The 18092-nt window shown below is 43.3% G+C and overlaps 2 protein-coding genes and 1 non-coding gene across 10 annotated transcripts in view; 2 read left to right on the top strand and 1 right to left on the bottom strand.

Moving 5' to 3' along the window:
• SOX5 (SRY-box 5) overlaps positions 1-18092 on the top strand; it is a 641599-nt gene that overhangs the window by 291208 nt on the left and 332299 nt on the right. For all 8 annotated transcript variants that reach the window (NM_001397975.1, NM_001397977.1, XM_046939364.1 and 5 more), the window contains one exon: positions 11694-11854. The gene's annotated coding sequence lies outside the window, so the exon portion shown is untranslated. The remainder of the gene's footprint in view (positions 1-11693; positions 11855-18092) is intronic.
• LOC121108360 (E3 ubiquitin-protein ligase Topors-like) lies at positions 15096-17315 on the bottom strand. Its single transcript, XM_040656052.1, has 2 exons — positions 16977-17315; positions 15096-16525 (listed from the first exon to the last, which is right to left on the bottom strand). The coding sequence occupies exon 2, from the start codon at positions 16444-16446 to the stop codon at positions 15403-15405; it is 1044 nt and encodes a 347-aa protein (XP_040511986.1). The 5' UTR covers positions 16447-16525; positions 16977-17315; the 3' UTR covers positions 15096-15402.
• On the top strand, positions 16460-16569 carry MIR6608-2 (microRNA 6608-2). Its single transcript, NR_105597.2, has one exon. It is a non-coding gene; the product is annotated as a microRNA 6608-2 (primary transcript).

Genomic DNA, 18092 nt, shown 5'->3' on the forward strand with positions numbered 1-18092 from the left:
AAGTGTTAATATATATGCAGCTGTCTTTACATTAAGTGCTGCCTGGTGCACTTTGTTTCTTTAAATGCTGATCATTTACAGTGAGCGTGTACAGTATATATGCCTGGAGGGAGAGCAATTGTTATACAACTCTTTAATCCGAACCGTGATTAAAACCCCTTTTTTTCCTCCCTCCCTGCGTTACTCCAGCCTATCATCTTCTCGGAGAAATCATTTGGCAAGTAGATACGTGTATATTTTAAGAGAATAACTCCTTTAGAGAATCAGTTTTGCTTTTGTTCTGCTTTTGGAACTTAGTTTTTTGCATTTCAATATGCGGCACTGTTCAAAAGGCGTAGGAGGGTCATACCCAATTTTGATGTGAATAAGGTATAATTCAAATATGGTGTATGCAGATATCATCACTTCTACAATAATTATCCAGATTGTTTGTTTAGCGGGAACATACTTTCAAGCAGGGGTTGGTCAGCGGCAATCACGGAGCGTGACATAGCCGGGAGAAACGACAAAGGACATGTGAAGCCTCACACTGTGAAACGCTGCGTTGTGCCGAGGCTGTCTGCTCGGGGAATCATTAGGAGTTTGGAAGGTGAGGGCCACAGCGGATTCAGAGAGAAATGTAAAGCAGGATTGGGAGGCTCGTGCTCAGATCTTCGGGAGAGGCTGGGGTTTAGCATTCTGTTTCATGTGGAGACCGGCAGTTAATATGGTCCTTGTTGAAACTTGAAACAGCTCTATTAGGAGCTTGATTGGGGAGAGGAGAAGAGACCGAGAGTAAACAGAAATTTGCGGTCTAAAGATGGGCTTAATTGTACACAACGCGTCTTGCCTCTGTGCGGCTTATTCTAATCACTCCAAATGGCAGCGCGCACGCACGCACACACACACACAAATTTGATCTGCTCAAGCAGATAAAACTGCTATGTGTGTAATATTGTCAGGCTGCAAGGGGAAAAAAAAAAAAAAAAAATGGACATCTGTTTAACAATTCTCTATTGTAGACAGGATCATAGGAACACTGTTGCCTGCCTGTCGTGTTCAATCAAAATGAATAAAATGCTGATTTTAAAAAAAAAAAAAAAAACACAGGCGGAAGGGAGCCTTAAAGTATTTACTTACACTTTTTTGTTTTAATTTCAGCAGCACGACGAGGAGGGGGAATCCCAGGGGCAGGGGGAGGTTTCAGTAACAGTGAAGGGAAGATTTTGTTTTGGTTTGGTTTTTTATCCTCAGTACAGCCGGGAGAGGCGAACAGCAGTCGGAACTAATTGTAGCTCGCTCAGGAAAGTCTTCATTAGCACTTGCCACACATGGTTACCAGATGTGCCGAAGAAGGGTGGGAGTAGGGGGGAAGGGTTATGTGGAGAATGGGCTACACACTTAAACCTAATAATCTGCCTTTTGTTTTCGGGTCTATTGTGTTGGGGAGGGGAAGAATGGCAAGAGGGAGAAATCCTGGCTGCTTTTTGATGCAGCCAGACCCCGTTAGCTGAATGGCATTCCTTGTCTTGCAGCCTCCTCCAAGGAAGGAAAAAAACGCTCAATCACGGCCAAGTAAAGAGGGATTAAAAATATTCATTTATTTAATTAATTATTTTCAGGCTATCAGTGAACTATTATTTTACTGAGCCCAGCTAGAAACTATTTGGATAACCGAGATGGTAAACCACCACCTTTCTGGGCGGCTCTGAATTTGAGTTGGGTTTTTTTGGTGAGTTAGTTGGGCTCCCCAAGTGCTGATGGGGCTGTTGAACTCTCAGTTCGTGCTCACTGTGCAGTGAGTGCAAGTTGTGGACAGTGAAGCTGAGTCCAGCGGGATGATAAGAGCTCTGTGGTCCTGCTAGTGGGCCCTGATGTTGTCATCATAGTTAGACTTCTAATCTTCTATCTGTTGTCATGAAAAGAAAGTCCCCAAACCCATCTCCTGCACTTAGTGACTGCTGCTGCTGCAGACCAGATCATGGTTTTGTGACCCACGTAGACTATTTTCATGGGAACCAGTGTTAATTTTACTGCAGACGTTACTACAAATGTTGCTTATTCGTCCCTAGAAGAAGAGCTCCCCTTCCTCCTCCTCCTCACTTCGTGGTGAGCTCCAGGGGAGCACGGGGTGGGGAATCCTGCACAGCCCTTCCCACCTTCTCTCTGTTCTGCAGCACTGCAGCCCTTCTCCCCTGTTTCTGAAACCTTCTCACGAGGAGGGAGTCTTCCATACTGTCCCTGTATGTGCTTGGCTGTCCTCTTTCTCTCAGGACTCCTCTCTTCATCCCAGTGACAAGGGAGCTTTGCAGCATTTGGATGACAAGGCACTGATGATTCTTCGAGTTCTAAATAATCAGGACTGAAGGTTTAATTATGGCACTACACATGATGTGCACAAGATTTATCACTCTGGTCATGTGAGATAACAGCACTAGATGAACTTCTTTCTACTAATTAAGCACTGTTTCCTTTCCTCCTCGAAACTGCGAGGAGGTATAAACGTGGAAAATTACTTATGTTGGAGTGAAATGGAGACATTTTTGGAATCTTAAATAATCTCAGTTGAACCTAAATCTTGTGGGCCCATCCTTGTTTTATCCAGCTCAGTTTGCTGGTTTGTAATCCCTTCCTGCTTTGGAGCTTGGAAATGTTCTTGCTGACAATCTCAAAGAAGAGCAGATGTTGCGTAAACAGAAAATAGGTTCTGTGCACAACCTAATCTAAGCACAAAGCGCAGAAAAGGGTTTGAATGCATGCAAGCTAATCGTGGCACAAATGTTCTGTACTTTGGGACTTTGAACCAAATTTTTTCCAGATATATTCTGCCTGGCAGATCCCAGATGTGCCATTCACTTTTTCTAAATGGCAACTCCCACCCGCAGCTTTCAGTGTAGGTTGCTCCAAAAGTAATGCCTCCTATATATTTCTATGGAAACTACAACAGATACAAAGACCACAATAACACTGTTTGATGAATTCTCAGCTACAAAATACTGCTTTGAAACATAGTCACCACCGTTAGGTAAGCATTTTTGCCAGCAATGAACAAGAGCCTGCATGTTGCACTCCTAAAAATCTGCATCGGTGTAAGTGACCCCCTGTTGCACAGCTGCTATGATGGTACCGTTACTAGGAGGATGTTGACCACACAGTCCATCTTCCAGCGGCCCAAACAGATGGAAGTCAGAAGGCACCAAATCTGGACTATACAGTGGGTGCGGTAGGACAATCCAGCCAAAATTGGCAGTGTGCTCCATGGTCTTCCAGCTGCTGTGGACCTGGTGTTATCGTGTTGCAAGAGAAAGGTTGTCCTCTTTTTTAACATGACACTGGAAGTTTGACACTTCAGCTTGATCAGTGTCATTATGTAGTGGACAGAGTGGATGGTTTGTCCGGGTTCCAGAAAATCCTTTCCTATCCCAAAAGACAGCACACGTCACTTTCACCAGTGAAAACTTTGTCTCAAACTTTTCCTTTGATTTGGAATTCGCATGTTACCACTCCACAGACTGCTGTTTTGTCTCTGACTTCTAGTGGTGACCACATCTTGTCACCACTAATGATGCAATCCAGGAAACTGTCACCTTCAGCCTCATATTGGTTCAAAGGGTCCTGACAAACCTCTGGCATTGTGGGCCAACATAACAAAACAGGAGGCATTACTCTCGGAGCAACCCTCATAGTTTTTTTTCAGAATAGGGTTATGCCTGTCAGCTCAAGCTCACCAAAGCAACTGACTGGTAAGAGTTAATTTATTCCATTCTTTCTTGAATGTGTGAATGACTTCTTCACCCAGTGATCTTGTTTTTCCGGGTTTAAATTCATCAAAGTCCAGGAATCCATCTTTCAGGTTCCCTCAAGGGAAATAAGAAAGCTTAATTACTCGTAGTCTCCTTCACCATGTTGGAATTGGTTGGATAAAGATAACTAACACATGCAGAGTCATTGAGTGCATGGCTTCCCAACAATAGCTTTATAAACTGCCAGGTATGCCCCGTGAAAAGTTGAATAAAATTAACCTATTTACCATCCTAATTTTGTGGTAGCTGCTATTCCATCCGTTGTTTTCCTTAATAAAAGTAAGTGCCATATTTCCAATGTCTATAATGATATCACACATTATTTACAAAAGAATGAATTGTGGCTGTGCCAACATGCAGTATGCAGAGACAGTATCAACACTTAAAATAGTCTTCGATTAGAAAAACCAACACTGCATGCTGGATGTTTCTATTAAGTTTTTTTGGAGAAATGTACACATTTTTTTCCAACTGTTACCCACAGAGTGTGTATCACGTGTATGTACTATTGCATACATGGCAAAATCACAGCAGTACACAGTAGATATCATTGGAGTTGATTTTTGTTTTAATATATTCCACAGAGATATTAAGCAGAACTGTAAATGGCTCTCTGGCTCAGGTGCTTGTGCTCTCAAGTCAGTAGGTTTTCAGCTACTATGGGCTTCAGTAGAACTTAGTGCTTTCAGAAATACGACACGCTGAATGTAACTTTCAGACTTTCTTCATGTTATTAACTTCATCTTTAATTATTATAAGTTAATTCTTTAAACATTCTATTAACTTGGAGATGGAAAGCAGAATGATCGGTTTTGCTTCCTGCTTTTTGTGCATTTCCATGATGAAGTCAAGGTTTCAGGCAAGAAGGCAAATATTTTTATGCAGATGCAAAACTAATCAGCCAAACATGAAAATGTCCCTACGGGATTTCCTGGAGGCCTTGCTGGGGATACTGCAATGCAAATAACATATAATGCAAATAATAAATAATATGGCTCGAGTATTGTACAGCAGTAGGATTCAGTTAGGGACCAGAAGTAGCGGGTAATCCACATGAACTGGCACTGCCATCCTTTTTATGATGCTCAGAATAGCATGATTTTGCTGCCTGGATCTCCTAGTATGCTTTTTTTTTTGCCCTCACAGTATTCTTCTATAATGTACTCCATCAAAATGCATGCTTCCACACAGATGATGTCATTTAAGCGGAAAAGAATTGTAAATCCTTCTTTGCCCTCCTGTAGTTTCTCCTGGGTAGCCAACTGAGCTCAAGCCACTTCTCGTTCCAGCGTGATACATAAGCAATCAATATGATTTATTTTCGATATGCATATCAACAGTACTCTGTGTAATTAGAGAGTAGCCAGCTCCAGTCTAATGGTACGCAGCAATTACGTGTGGCAAAGCTTTTGGTCTCCATGATTCGCAGTTTCACCAGTGCAAGACACGTGACTGAGATGATAGGCCAGGAAGGTTCGCTGTAATGTTAGGAAAATGCAGAAGAGCAAGTTTACTGGGGAGACTACAAATAGCTTTTCTGTTTGCCAGGGTAATGACTTGCAGATAGATAGGCAGCACAGCAACACGATGCTTGTCTTTGTCCCCTCCCAATGGGTGTGTTGTCCAGGGGAGCTCATGAGCTGCTCGGGACCCGTGCTGGCATGAAGATTGCCACCCACTTCTTCTGCGGGTGGCACAGGGGGGCACAGCAGCCTCTTGCTCCCAGTCTGTGCCAAATTCCAATAAGTTTCCAGCTCTTACAGCTGATGTGCAAGTGTTGGCTCTGACGGTAAAGGTTTGGGATGCAACTGTTTGTTTCTTCTCGGCTACAGCTGAGATCAGAGAGGAGGCTAGGCTCATGCTTTTTTCTTAGGTGTAAAGGAAAGTGTTGGTAGGGGATAAAACATTGTGACGTGAATACTTCCCCACCCTTTTTTTTTTTTTTTTTTTTTTTTTCTTACAACCTTAAGTCTGCTGAGAAAGATACAGGGTCAATTTGCTGTAAGAGTGACTCTTTAATTTGTACTGGTTGGGATATTTACAGTTGTAGCATGCACTTGGGGAGAAATGTAGCTACAAAATAAGAGGCATTCTTGACAAAAATTATTTTTAATTTTGTTTGACTCAATTCCATTTCAGTGGTGAAATAGATTAATTCCCCAACACCATGTCTGCAAATTTATCATGAATCTTACAACATGTGATGTCTTATAAAGCCCCATTCTGAGGATACATGAATGTGTAAGAGTCTCAACCTCCTCTTACATAAAAGCAAGCTTTTACTCCAGTGAGTTGGAGTAAAGCAAAGAAAACTTGAAAATAATGTGGGGGCACCCTAAAGAAGAAAGTCAAAACGAAGAGGTCTTAAGTTCATCAGAGGAGATCTGTATATTTTAGGGTCATTTGTTCTTAAACATCACTGCAGCAAATCCTAGGACTTCACTACACTGATAACTTCTGTGTGGTTGGAGCTAGTGGTACTAAATATATTTTCCAGACTATCCATCTTCTCCTCAAGTCTTTTATTTTGTCCTGCCCTAGAACTGTGTGCACTGTCTTGGACACAGGGTCTTGCCCTTGCCCAGTGCTGTCGAGTCCCAGGCTGGGGCAGTGCCCTTGCTTGATCCTGGCTTCCCTCTGATCTCAGCTGAACCCACGAAGGAAGCCGGGGTGGCTGATAGAGTGGAGTACTTCCAGCCCTGCCTCCCCCCAACACTGGGCTCAACCTCTATCACTTCCCCACGTGCCGAGTGCCTTCATTTTGATTCGGCCCCAGGAACAGTGAGTTGTGGTTAAATGCCAGCCGTCTTTTCCTTAAAGTTTTAAGGAGAACAGAAAGCAAATGATATAAAGCATGAAGTAAGTACTTAAGTAAATGTTTTAATCTCACGTGGGGCAGTTTAAGAAAATAACAAAAACATACCACACATGTGTTTCTGCACATAATCATTGTTGATGTCATTTGCTTTTGTTGTCAGCAAAATTAAGCAGCATAATGTTTTCAGAAAGGTTGTACTTGTGATTCTGCAGCAAGCCTCAGCTCATGGCATGGGCACTCAGCACTGGCTATGGCAGCCTGCAGCACCTGAGCTGCTCTGTGGAGCCCACTGGTTTTAAGAACAACCTCTGCATATTGAACAATCACCCAATCTTACCCAAAATGTGAATTGAGATCGTGAATGCTAATTCTTCAATTTCATCTGAAAGTATAGCTTGCCAAATTTTAGCCTGTTTCTGACTCACAAGGGAATGGAAATGATGTAGGATCACTCACTGTATTGCTTTCTAGAGATAATGTTGTACTGTTATCCAAAGCGGAAAAAGAAAAAAGAAATTCTGTCCCAAATTGGCTTGTATTCAAAATTCTGTGCAAAAGTTTGAGTGTTTGAGTAGAATCTTTTTTACACCAGACAGTGTAGCTATGATCTTCTTCATTAAATGGAAAAAAGCAGCAGCAGCAGCATGTCGGTGCATTATCAACTAATACTGTTTAAAGAAAAATAAAAATAAGCAATTGACAGCAATTTGTAGTTCATTTCTTGCCTTCTGTAACCAAATTTCTTACAGTTTAGGAAATTCAGGATTATTTTCTTTTTGATAAGAAAGGAACATCCATTCAACAGACAATAAAAGCTGTTTTAAACCTGTTAAATACTGTGAAATAGATGTGTACAGCTAATTAAGGTATGTGTTGAATAGTAATTATGTCATCCTGAGGGATTTACAAATAGAGTCTAGTTAAAATTTGATTCAATCTTCTATCATTCACAGAAGGTACAAATTATTATTCATTTAGTGTTCTCTGATTTCAGTTCTAAAGGTAATCCAGAAAAAAGGGAGAGGGATTTCTGTTTTATCAGCATTGTTTAAGAACTAAGATCCCTTAATTATCACACTGTACCAATAATCTGCTACCAACTTACTGAAGCAGTCACTCAGCTTTGAAACTAACAATTTACCCTGCAAGCAGAGAAAGATATAAGAAAAAGTGTTTAGTCAGCAAGTGAATATACCAAATTGTATGTTTTGTCTTTTGTTGGTGCTAATGTTTCTGAGATGTGCAAACGTGAGTCACTTACACAATACCTTTCAATCAAATGCATCAGAGCAAAGGAGACAGATATCATGGGAGAAAAAAAAGAAAAAGGCAAAGGTGACATAAAGCTGTGCAGGATCCCATTGTTTCTACCTCTGGAGCCTTTTTCCAGGCTCTTACTTCTTAAGAAACACGAGTAGACTCTTGCTTTACTCACTTGTGTAATTCCTCATCATTGTAACAGAGAGTTCTGATCACCTTGTGAAAGTATTATAGGTTCTTTTACAAGAACGTTATTTAGAATGACCGTAAAAGACAAACTCCGCTATGTTTCCAAATTACAGTAACTGGCAATCCCAGTAGTTACATTTAAACCAGCCTAAAATGAAAAAAAAAAAAAAGTTTTATGACATATTTTTAAATCTTGAAATGAAAACTGTAGGTTTCAAAGGAACTGTGAGAATTCCCAGGAGGCCAGTAGACTCCAGGAGCTAACGGTGGCATGGTAGAAACACGGTACATTGCTGTTCTGCCCAGTTCAGAGGCCCAGCCTCTATCTGCTCTGACTTGTGCTCTTTGCATCTGAGCTGTCAGGAAAGTTTTGCCAAAACTGAAGTCTTTTCTTGATATTTTTTGTTTCATTTTGTTGCATTTCAACTTTTTAAGCTTTTGCCACAAAATTTCCACGCTAAACCTAATTGCTTTTGTTTAAAAAACAAACAAACAAAAACCAACCAGCCAGTACTCTAACTACCAAAGGCATCAGATATTATTCGAATTTTTCCATGTGAACTAAGAATACATAATCCATGTGGTTATCTTAGCAGTTATTGTTTGGGCTCCTGTGTAAGTAACTTCCAGTGTATTTAGACTGGATATATTTCTTGTGTGGTGTTATTACACATGGGCAGGTGTTTGCCTGCACTACTTGTACAGTACATTTTCATATTGATATCACTTTGTCTAATTATGTGTGTTTAACTACTATATGAAGTTGAATGTTTTTTGAAAAACAATTCAGAAGCAGAACGTAATTAGCAATGTTCTCATGTCTCTAGCCTAAGTGGCATTTTGGTAAGGGGAATGGAAGAGTCTGCGTTATCTGTAGTTGGTTGGGTTGGGTTCAGCGTTTTGGAGGGAAACAAATGGCTTTGACATTTCCAGTTTCCTCTGCATTTCCCATCATGTTAAATGTTTTGACACAACTGCTTGCTTATAGTAAGGTCTGAAGAACTGTCCGTTGGAAAACCAGAGTCCTAATTGTTCCTTGGAGTTTGGAGGAATATTTAGACGTTTTTTTCATACAGACCCTTAGAATGCTTTACAGATGTAGGAAATATTGTAGTAGATGTGAACAGGGTTTCCAAGTCTTAGTAAGATAAAAAAATGTTGCTTCTTATCTGTGATTTGAAAAGAGATGAAGGGTCAGTGAGTTAGAGATATATTAAATCTATTGCACATTTAGTAGAAGCTGCAGGGGAGGAGTGTTTCTCACTGGTGGGTTGTTTGAGTGGAAGGGGAGAGAAAGAGGCAGCTTCTAAGTGAAGGGGAAAGACTGGAAAAATGTCAAGTAAAATCAGATAAATCTTTAAATCTTAAAGAAACAGCCACACAGCTTTGAGATGGCTACTGAAAGGAAGAGAGCACACCAAATTGTCTGAGGGCAGATTTAAGCCCTTTTCTGTTTTCTTTGCTGTTGTTGATGCTTATGATTTAAAAAAAAATCATGTCCTTTTCTATCTTTCAAGTTGGCTGAGGGAAGAGAACGGGATGGCCTCTTAAACCACCTGCGATTCTGGGGGATTGTACAGAAATGCAAGTCAGTCTGCTGGGCTCTAAGCATAGCTCAGCTGGGGCTCGCCATGTCTTCCCAAATGCCTCAGGGGAATTGTGTCAAGGAGTAGAAATGTACTGGAGTTGGTCTAGGGAGTTGTGTCAGGAACTGGAAATGTACTGAAGGTGGTCTGGGGAAGATTTCAGGCTGTACCTGCCCCCAACCAGGGGTTATTCATTTAGACACTTTTCTTCTCAGCACCAAGAACTCTGAAAATGGGTAGTGTTTGATTTCAGGATCTACCTATGCCAAACTTGGTGTTAGTGGCTGGTTGGTCTTCAACCAGAGAAATAATACTTCTCCTTGTCTTCCTCAGCATATTCCTATCTAACTTCCATGTGGTGTAAATTGCAGGAGCTGCTGGCTCACTGCTGGGGCTCAGGCTGGGTGTGGAGAAGATGACTGTTGCTGCCTGACCTGCCATCTTCTGTGGAAGGCAGAAGGAAGCTGTCTTAAGTGCCTTTTCTATATCACAGTGGCAGTGGATGTATTTGGTCACCACAGTGGTCTGAGTTGATCTTAATTGGCACATTAGCATTTGTATCGCCTTTATTCACAATTCATTCACAGCAGTCTGAGGCAGGTAAGGAGTAAGATTTGAGTCAGTGAGAGGTGCATGTCTTATACAGAGAGGAGTGATGTACATCTCACTGACTGTCTGAGAGTCAGGGCTGTGAAGTTAGACCCTGATATTCAAGAGAGTTTACTAACTGTTGGAGAAAAATGTGTTAGAGTTTTCTTTTTCTGTATTTAGAGTACACTGGGAATACATGACCTGTCTTTCTTCCAACAGACTGAAGGCTTCAAAGTTACTGTTTTGCACACTGATGTTGAAGGTTTTCTATATTAGTAGTCTCAAGTTGTACCAGGGGAGGTTTAGATTAAATGTTAGGAAGAACATCTTCACAGAGAGGGGGGTCGAGCATTGAAATGGGCTGCCTAAAGAAGTGATGGGGTCCCTATCCCTGCTAGTATTTAAGAGATGTGTGGATGTGTCACTGAGGAATATGGTTTAGTGATGGACTCAGCAGTTTGGGTTGGTGGTTAGAGTTGGTCATCTTGAATGTCTTTACCAACCTAGACAGTTTTGTGATTCTGTGTTTAACTGACTCAAGAATTGAAACTCTATGTAAAACTGCATAGCAAATCCCTTTAGACTTTATGAAAGTCCAGATTTGTTTGCCATAAAGCAATAATGTGAATGAATATGAACACTGGACAGTCCATTTTCCAAAAGGTTCTGAAGAGTGCTTCCTAGTGAAGACTTTTACGATGGAGCACCATGAAGTCTTCAGCTATACTCGAGCTGCTGTCCCTTGAATATAGGCAATGAGTTATTGTTTTACATCAAAAAGTAATAACGGCTTTCACTTCGGAATTTGTTATGCAGGAGGATTTCTTTGAGAGCATGATGTCTCTTTGGGACAAAAAGATGAAGAACTGCTCAGTTGAACTTGTAATCTTGTAACAGAAATAGTGAAAAGATTGCCTTCTCACTTCTTGATAATGGAATGTAAGCACAGATTGCCCTCTTTTACAGGCTAGTAATTGGGCTAAAGTTTTGGACTTGCACAGTTAAAGCTTGAATCCTGCTTTTGCACAGAAGAGTGCAAGTGTCTGCAATAGCTGCTAGTGCACTTAAAATCATTTGTTGCTGAGCCTGTAATACTAAGAGATTTTAAAAATCATGCTTGTATTTTAGAGCTGGTGGAATAGTTGAGGGATTTACATCTAGCAGAATATGCATTCCATGTAATTTGGATTTAGTGACTTAATATACCACGGGCAAAAGTGTTTCTGAGGATGTAAGTCCATGGACCTACAGTCCATGTTCCATGACAGTAGGTATTTCATCTTAATTTTTGGTTGCATGCTAAGAAATCAATATGTAAAGCAAAAGTGAGCAGATACAGATAAGAAAAGCATCAGAGAAGTTGAATAGTCATTTAATGGGTTGGCATTTAAAACTGGCATATGTTTCTGAGTGTGAAGGGGCTTCAGAACTGAGGCAACTCACAAATCACTTCTTCCCTTTCAATAGCTAATTCAGAGGCAGAAGTTGTGTGAGCAGCCCCCTGGAAAGAGGAGCAAGTGCAGTTTGTGACAGAATTGCGTGGAGATGATCCCAAGCTGAAAGCCAAAACAGGATCTTCATTTAAGTTCATCAAGTGATCTGGAATTTTATTCCAGCACCTAACACAGGTAAGAGAGTGAACATGCATTTCCTAAGGCATTAAATTATATGAATTCATCAATAGTTTCAGGTTTTGAAACTGGGAATGTGGTGCCAGTTACTAGTACCGGTCTTTTTGTGGTTTTGATAGACGTTAAGGTATCTCTGTCAGCTAAATCAGGTCACAGAGCCATGGTGCTTTTGTCAGTAATCCTGCAGTAGTAAATATAATGTACATATCTGTGCTCAGTATTTAAGACTTTGAATTGATTCACTTTCAATCTGAAGTCCACAAACATGTCCAAGAGAAAAACTGTGTCTTAGATGTTGTGTCGATGTAAGAGAAATTTCATTCCAGGAGAAAAATGAGCTAAACAAGAGGTCTATATGGAGGTGGTAACTGTTGTTGGTTCTTGGCCCCTTGCTGAAACTTATTCCTGAAGAAAATAAATTTGGTCCTGAAATGTGTTGCTATTATGGCAAAAACAAAACAAAACAAAACTTTGAAATTGCAGCATGCTTATTGAAATACTGCTAGAGATTTGACCAAGAGAAAGTCTGCTCCCACGATCCAGGCTGGGTCAGCTGCAGACAGCTGTGTGGCAAAATGATTTTTCTGGGCTGATGGGCAGAACCCTTCAGGAAGGAAATGAGGGCTGCAATTAACTCCATGTTTAAGGTCCTCACACTGAAGCTTCTTCCTTGCTCTTTTTCAGTCTCTTAAAGCATTCGTATTGGCTCTTGTGCATGAGCTGCCAGGTTCCCAGGCAGATCTGGGCTTTCCTTGTTCCTTTACAGAGTTAAGAACTGTGGAGTCCCGGTAAAAAGCCCTGCCATGCTGGTTATTTGAGAAGTCATGTTTGGTGGGAGTGAGGGATGTACTCAGTATATACTCTCTGGAGGGACAGTATATTTTGGATTGTTGAAACTGTCGGCTCCTTTTCTCCAATCATCATTTTATCAGGAGTGAACAAGACAATATGAGCTTATATTCTCTGCAGCTCAATTTCAGAAATAGGTCCTCGGGGCAGTAATATCCTTCTTTCTCAGTTGACATACCCTCAGGAACCTTGCATTGAGGTGTGGGCTGTGCAGTGAACGTGTACAAAATGTGTCCTGTTCTGCCCCTGCCCTCCTCAAGTGCTGTTTCTTGTAAGTGATTGCATGATGCTTAAACATAGCACTACATGGATTCTGCTGTTGGACAAGACCCCCCTCAAAATGGGGAGCTGTTTCTGCAGCTGCATGGTGAGCAGGAGCCAGGGTGCTTCCTTGGTGCAGCAGTCAACAAAGCAGCTTTTTTTGGCAGATAGCGTCCTTATTCTTTAATCATTTGCCCTAATGAAGGCGTTTTGTCATATTAAAAGGAATAGGAAAAAAAAAAAAGAAAAAAGAAGAAGAAGAAAAAAAAGAAACTGAGAAAGAAAAGAAAAAGAGAAAAGAGGCAGCCAAAAATGAGAAAAGATCAGGAATACTTAGGATTATCTCTGTGCCGTCTCTCAGGTCCAGTGACAACACGACTACAATGGGTAGCTTTCAGGACTGCATATGGTCTTCCTTCCGAGGGAGTTGATTAAGCGACTCCGGATGAAATTGAAATCCTGTGATTTGACCTTTGTCTGGCCTGGGAGGGCTGCAATTCGCATAACAATTTCCTTTTGTTCTTTGTTTGGAGTTATTAATCCAACATGAGCCTCGAATTAATCAGGGGTAGTGCGTTGTTACATTTCTAATTCACAGCTCCACTGCTTGTGTCTTTTTTAATTAAGGCCGAATGATAGCAGGCCTTAGCCCCTGATTGCAACACTTACTAACCACACATTGAGGGATGAAGAGGCTAAATAGGCAGAATGAGATTACTTCAAGGTTTCACTTAATTGTTTTCTTCCTTTAAGTAAAGAGCATTGAATGAACATTGTTAATGCCAAGCTGGGAGTATTTCTTTTATATGTGTGTTATGTGTGTATGTGTGTGTGTACTGGGCTGGGGGAGGCTGTGACGGGTGCAGCGAGGACTCGGAGCTCTAATGGCTTAAAGGGTTTGTAAAATTGAAGCCTTTGGTTATTGATTTAAACCATTCCTCCCATCTCCCCCGGGGGGGGGGGTGGGGGTGGGGGGAAGGGGGGGGGGCAGTGTGTGGAGCAGTAAGGGAAGAAGGAAAAGAGTGAAATCATTAAACTTGAGTTTCCTGCATGGATTTGCTCATATCGTGTTTGAACCCATTTGTTTACATAGTTTTTCTTGCTGTTCACAAGTGCTTCAAAGGTAGAAAATGCAAGAAAATTGAAGGCAATCGGAGATGCTAAAGAAATGTCTTGAGAGATGCAAAGCTCTCCAAAGGCAGCAAACGGTGATAATGCTAATAAAATAAAGGCACGCCAGTCGTGTCACACACCAGAGTTTGCTCACACTGAAGGATGTTTGAGTCATGTTTCAAAAGCTGTTTGCAAATTTTCATTGTTGGAGAAGTTCAGGGCCACAAAGGCGCAGGTGCTATAGCAGGGGATTGGTAAAGATGATCTCAGTTATATTTGTGTAGTTGAGCCTGTGCCAGCCACTCAGAATGCTGGAAAAGAGAATGCAGTGAGTGCCCATACTCACCATGTTTATTTGCACAAATAGTTCCATTAAAAAAAAAAATGCAGTGAGAGAGAATAGGGGAGAAAGGAGTACTGGATTTACATTGCAGGATCAGGCCCAGTGCTTTGGCTTCCTATGGCGCATTACACTGGATATGACTATTAAGAAGAAACATTAATATTTAAGGTCCAGATCTCCAATTGGTGAATGCACCGTATTCAATTTATGTTTGTGCCTACCGTATTAGATAGAGAGCACAGTGACTGTGGGAAACTAGCTCTTTGGCACTGAATTAGGTTCACAGGTTGAAAGCCATTTTCTTGACTTTCCTGCTCTTTGTTAGATATTGCCTGATCATATGCTGGCTACTTCTGATAAGCTGCTGTGCACGGGGAGAAGTCAATGGGGGAAGAGCATGCTCAGCATTTCTTGGAGTATGGCTTCCTTACTGGCAATTGGAGCACCATTCACATAGTTGTTTTTCAGAACCAGTTTTGATGCTCTCATGCTGAACAACATTCTGCAAGTACTGCCGATGATCAGACTTTGCATGGAGATAATAATATTAAGTATGAGTCAGTGCATCAGATGATCAACAATTAATTATTCTTGTTTTTTTTTTCCTTCCACGTGAAGACTGAATGCTTCACATTTGTCCACCTTGTTCTCTTTTTTTTCCTAGAAATCTGCAGACCAGAGTATGTCTGTTTAACAAATGCAATTCCAGAATTGTTGCCTACATTGAGTGTCGTTCTGTGTCTTAAATCTACATGCTTCTTTTTAATGATGGTTTGAAGGTACAGTGTCATTGATTTAAATCTGCCACATAAAAACTTTGAAAGGGTCTCAGTATGAATGGGTACTGATGCGTGTTTCACATGCGTGCTTTGCAGAACATCTTAAAGTTGTGCTCAGTCCAAATATACACATTCAAATGACATGAGTCTTTTTTTAAAGTTATTTTTTATTTTTTAATTAAAGAGAGGTGCAATCCCTGCTAGTGCCTCCGAGGAGGTGGCCTCTTGCAGGGCTGCTGTGGGTCCAGCTCACTGCCAGCCCTCCTCTTACGGGGCCGCCGGGCGCTCCCAGGCGAGTGGCCAGGAGCAGAGGGGCTGCTGCCCTGGGCAGAGACACCTGCTGCTGCTGCCTGCTCCATCTCCTTGTGGGGCTCCTCGTGTTCCGTGGGGATGTGCACAGCAGCGGTGTCACTGGGATCTCCATGGAGGACAGCCTCTGCTGTGCTGGGCTGCTCCTCTCCGTTGACATTTCCTGTGCTGCTGTTGGGTCTGGGGCTTGATGTGGTGGTCCCCTGTGGGGAGGCTGTGGGGCCAGGGGCAGCCACAGAGCTGTCCTCCTGCCCCCTGTCTGCAGGGCCCTCCTCCTGCCCTGTGGACACGTGGACGCCCTGGAGGCCCAGCTGCCCGTGGGCCTCCTCGCCCCAGCGGTTCACAGTAGCGTCCACAAGGCCCTGGATGAGCGTCTCCGCTCTGTCCCCCAGGGCAGGCCGCAGCAGCTGGGTCAGGGCCTCGGTGTCCAGCCCGATGTTACACAGGGTGTTCAGGATGAGGTTCTCTGCCGCCATTGCCTCCCACCACTGTGTCCCAAAGATGGCTCGCAGCTCCTGGCGCAGCCATGGCAGCACAGGGTCGAGGATCTCCGGGTGCTGCCTGAACAGGGCTGCCCAGACCTCCAGCAGGAGACCACCCACCATAGGCCCCTCCTCTGCCTCCATATCCTCCTGCTCCTCTGGAGGGGATGGCACATCATGCTGGCGGCGGTAGATGTAGGCGATGCCAGCCTGGAAGCAGGCAGGTAGTGGTGGTGCTGGGGGAGAGATGGTGAAATCCAGGTCGTTGTCGTCATCCCACGCAGCAACCTTAACAACTGTCATAATCCTCCTGCAGAGCGGGCAGGTCTCTTTCTGCATGGCCCACCGCAGGATGCAGCCGAGGCAGAACTCGTGACGGCACGGCACTGCGTAGGCAATGTCCTTTTGCACGTCACGGCAGATAGGACATGTCCACTCCTCCTCTGCTGCCATGGTCTTCACGCTGTGGCCTGATGGGGAATGAAGATGAACTGTTCTTCCTCACCAGTGCCTCAGTGTTGAAAGTTGAGCACTGCAAGAGGGAGAGAGATCGTGGTCATTCTTTGTCCCAGGAACAGATAGAAGAAATGTCCTGGTCATAAAATTATAGAATTGTTAAGGTTGTAAAAGATTTCTGACTTCATCTGATCCAACCATCAACCCATCACCACCATGTCGGCTAAGCCATGTCCCTCAGTGTCACCCCTACATTTTTCTTGATCCCTGGCCTCGAGAAATGGTGACACCACGACTTCCCTGTGCAGACTGTTCCAATGCATTGCCACTCTTTATAAGTTTTTTCTTGATATCCAACAGGAACCTCCCCTGGGTCCCTCAGCAGTCTATCCTCCCTGACCCACTCCTCTGTTGCCGCATGCCCCACACCCTCGCTGGTTCAGACTTCAGCCCTGGCCCTGGCAGCTCCCCTTGTTCCATTGATTACCCCATTGCCACCCTGTGGGATGTGTTCTCACCCGGCTCACCTGTGCTGCTGCACGTGCACTTTGTGGGGCCCCGGCTGCCTGAGCCAGGCAGGCCAGGGGATTACAGGTGATGGCTGTAGGGATGGGCACTGAGAGCAGCTGCCAGCAGTCCCCAAAGCACAGCCCAACACACAAGCAAAATCCTCGCTCCACCTCCAAGCCTCACACACTCGCTCGGCAGGAGTCCAGGCACGAGACTGACTGAGCCAGGCCCTGCCAGTGCCCAAAGCTTGGTGGCATCACAGCCTGTTGTTCAGTGATGTCACCATAGTCCTAGTGACCTCACTGCACTCACCCCAGCAGCACTGCATTCGTGTGTCTGCACGTGGGGAGCAGCACTTTGCATTCCTCTGTATGCACATGGAGCATCGCTCATATGAGGAAAGGGAAGGAGATGTGGGACTCTTCAGCACTGAGAAGACCGAGGGGGGATCTTATTAGTGCTTACAATGCCCAATGGAAGAGAGAGAAGTGGGTGTAGCCAGACTGTTTTCAGCGATTCCCAGTGACAGAACAAGGGGCAATGGGGAAAAACTGGAATATGGGAAGTTCCATCTGAACATGAGGAAAAAGTTATTTCCTTTGAGGATGATAGAACAATAAAACAGGCTGCCCAGAGAGGTTGTGGGGTTGTCGTGTCTCCTTCTCTGGAGATATTCAGAAACTGCGACAGGGCTGCTGTGGGTCCAGGTCACTTCCAGCCCTCCTCTTACAGGGCCACCGGGCCCTCACAGGCGAGTGGCCAGGAGCAGAGGGGCTGCTGCCCTGGGCAGAGTGACCTGCTGCTGCCACGTGCTAAATTTTTCACTAGCATGCTATGCAGAAACAGTTTTCCTCATTGTCTGAGTTTTTGTCTTCCTTCGGGAATGTTTGGTTAATCCTTTCCTCATTTCCTATTCTGTAAGTATCACCCTTTTCTTTTGTAATCTCTTCCACTGTCTGTTTGGGAATATCTTTCTTCCTAGAATGGGCAGTTTTCACTGGTAAACTCATTTCACTCTTCTCGTATCTCCCAAGTTCTCAAACCTCAGAGCACTGACTGAGAAACAAAGTCTCTGTCACTGTAAGAGATCAGGTTTGAGACCACCTGAGAAACTTGAATATTCACACATGCAT

Source organism: Gallus gallus, chromosome 1 (genome assembly GCF_016699485.2).
Source record: "Gallus gallus isolate bGalGal1 chromosome 1, bGalGal1.mat.broiler.GRCg7b, whole genome shotgun sequence".
Taxonomy (NCBI): domain Eukaryota; kingdom Metazoa; phylum Chordata; class Aves; order Galliformes; family Phasianidae; genus Gallus; species Gallus gallus.

Bases quoted from the DNA above. Each gene is read 5' to 3' on its own strand.
- LOC121108360 (XM_040656052.1), bottom strand. From the start codon at position 16,446: ATGGCAGCAGAGGAGGAGTGGACATGTCCTATCTGCCGTGACGTGCAA.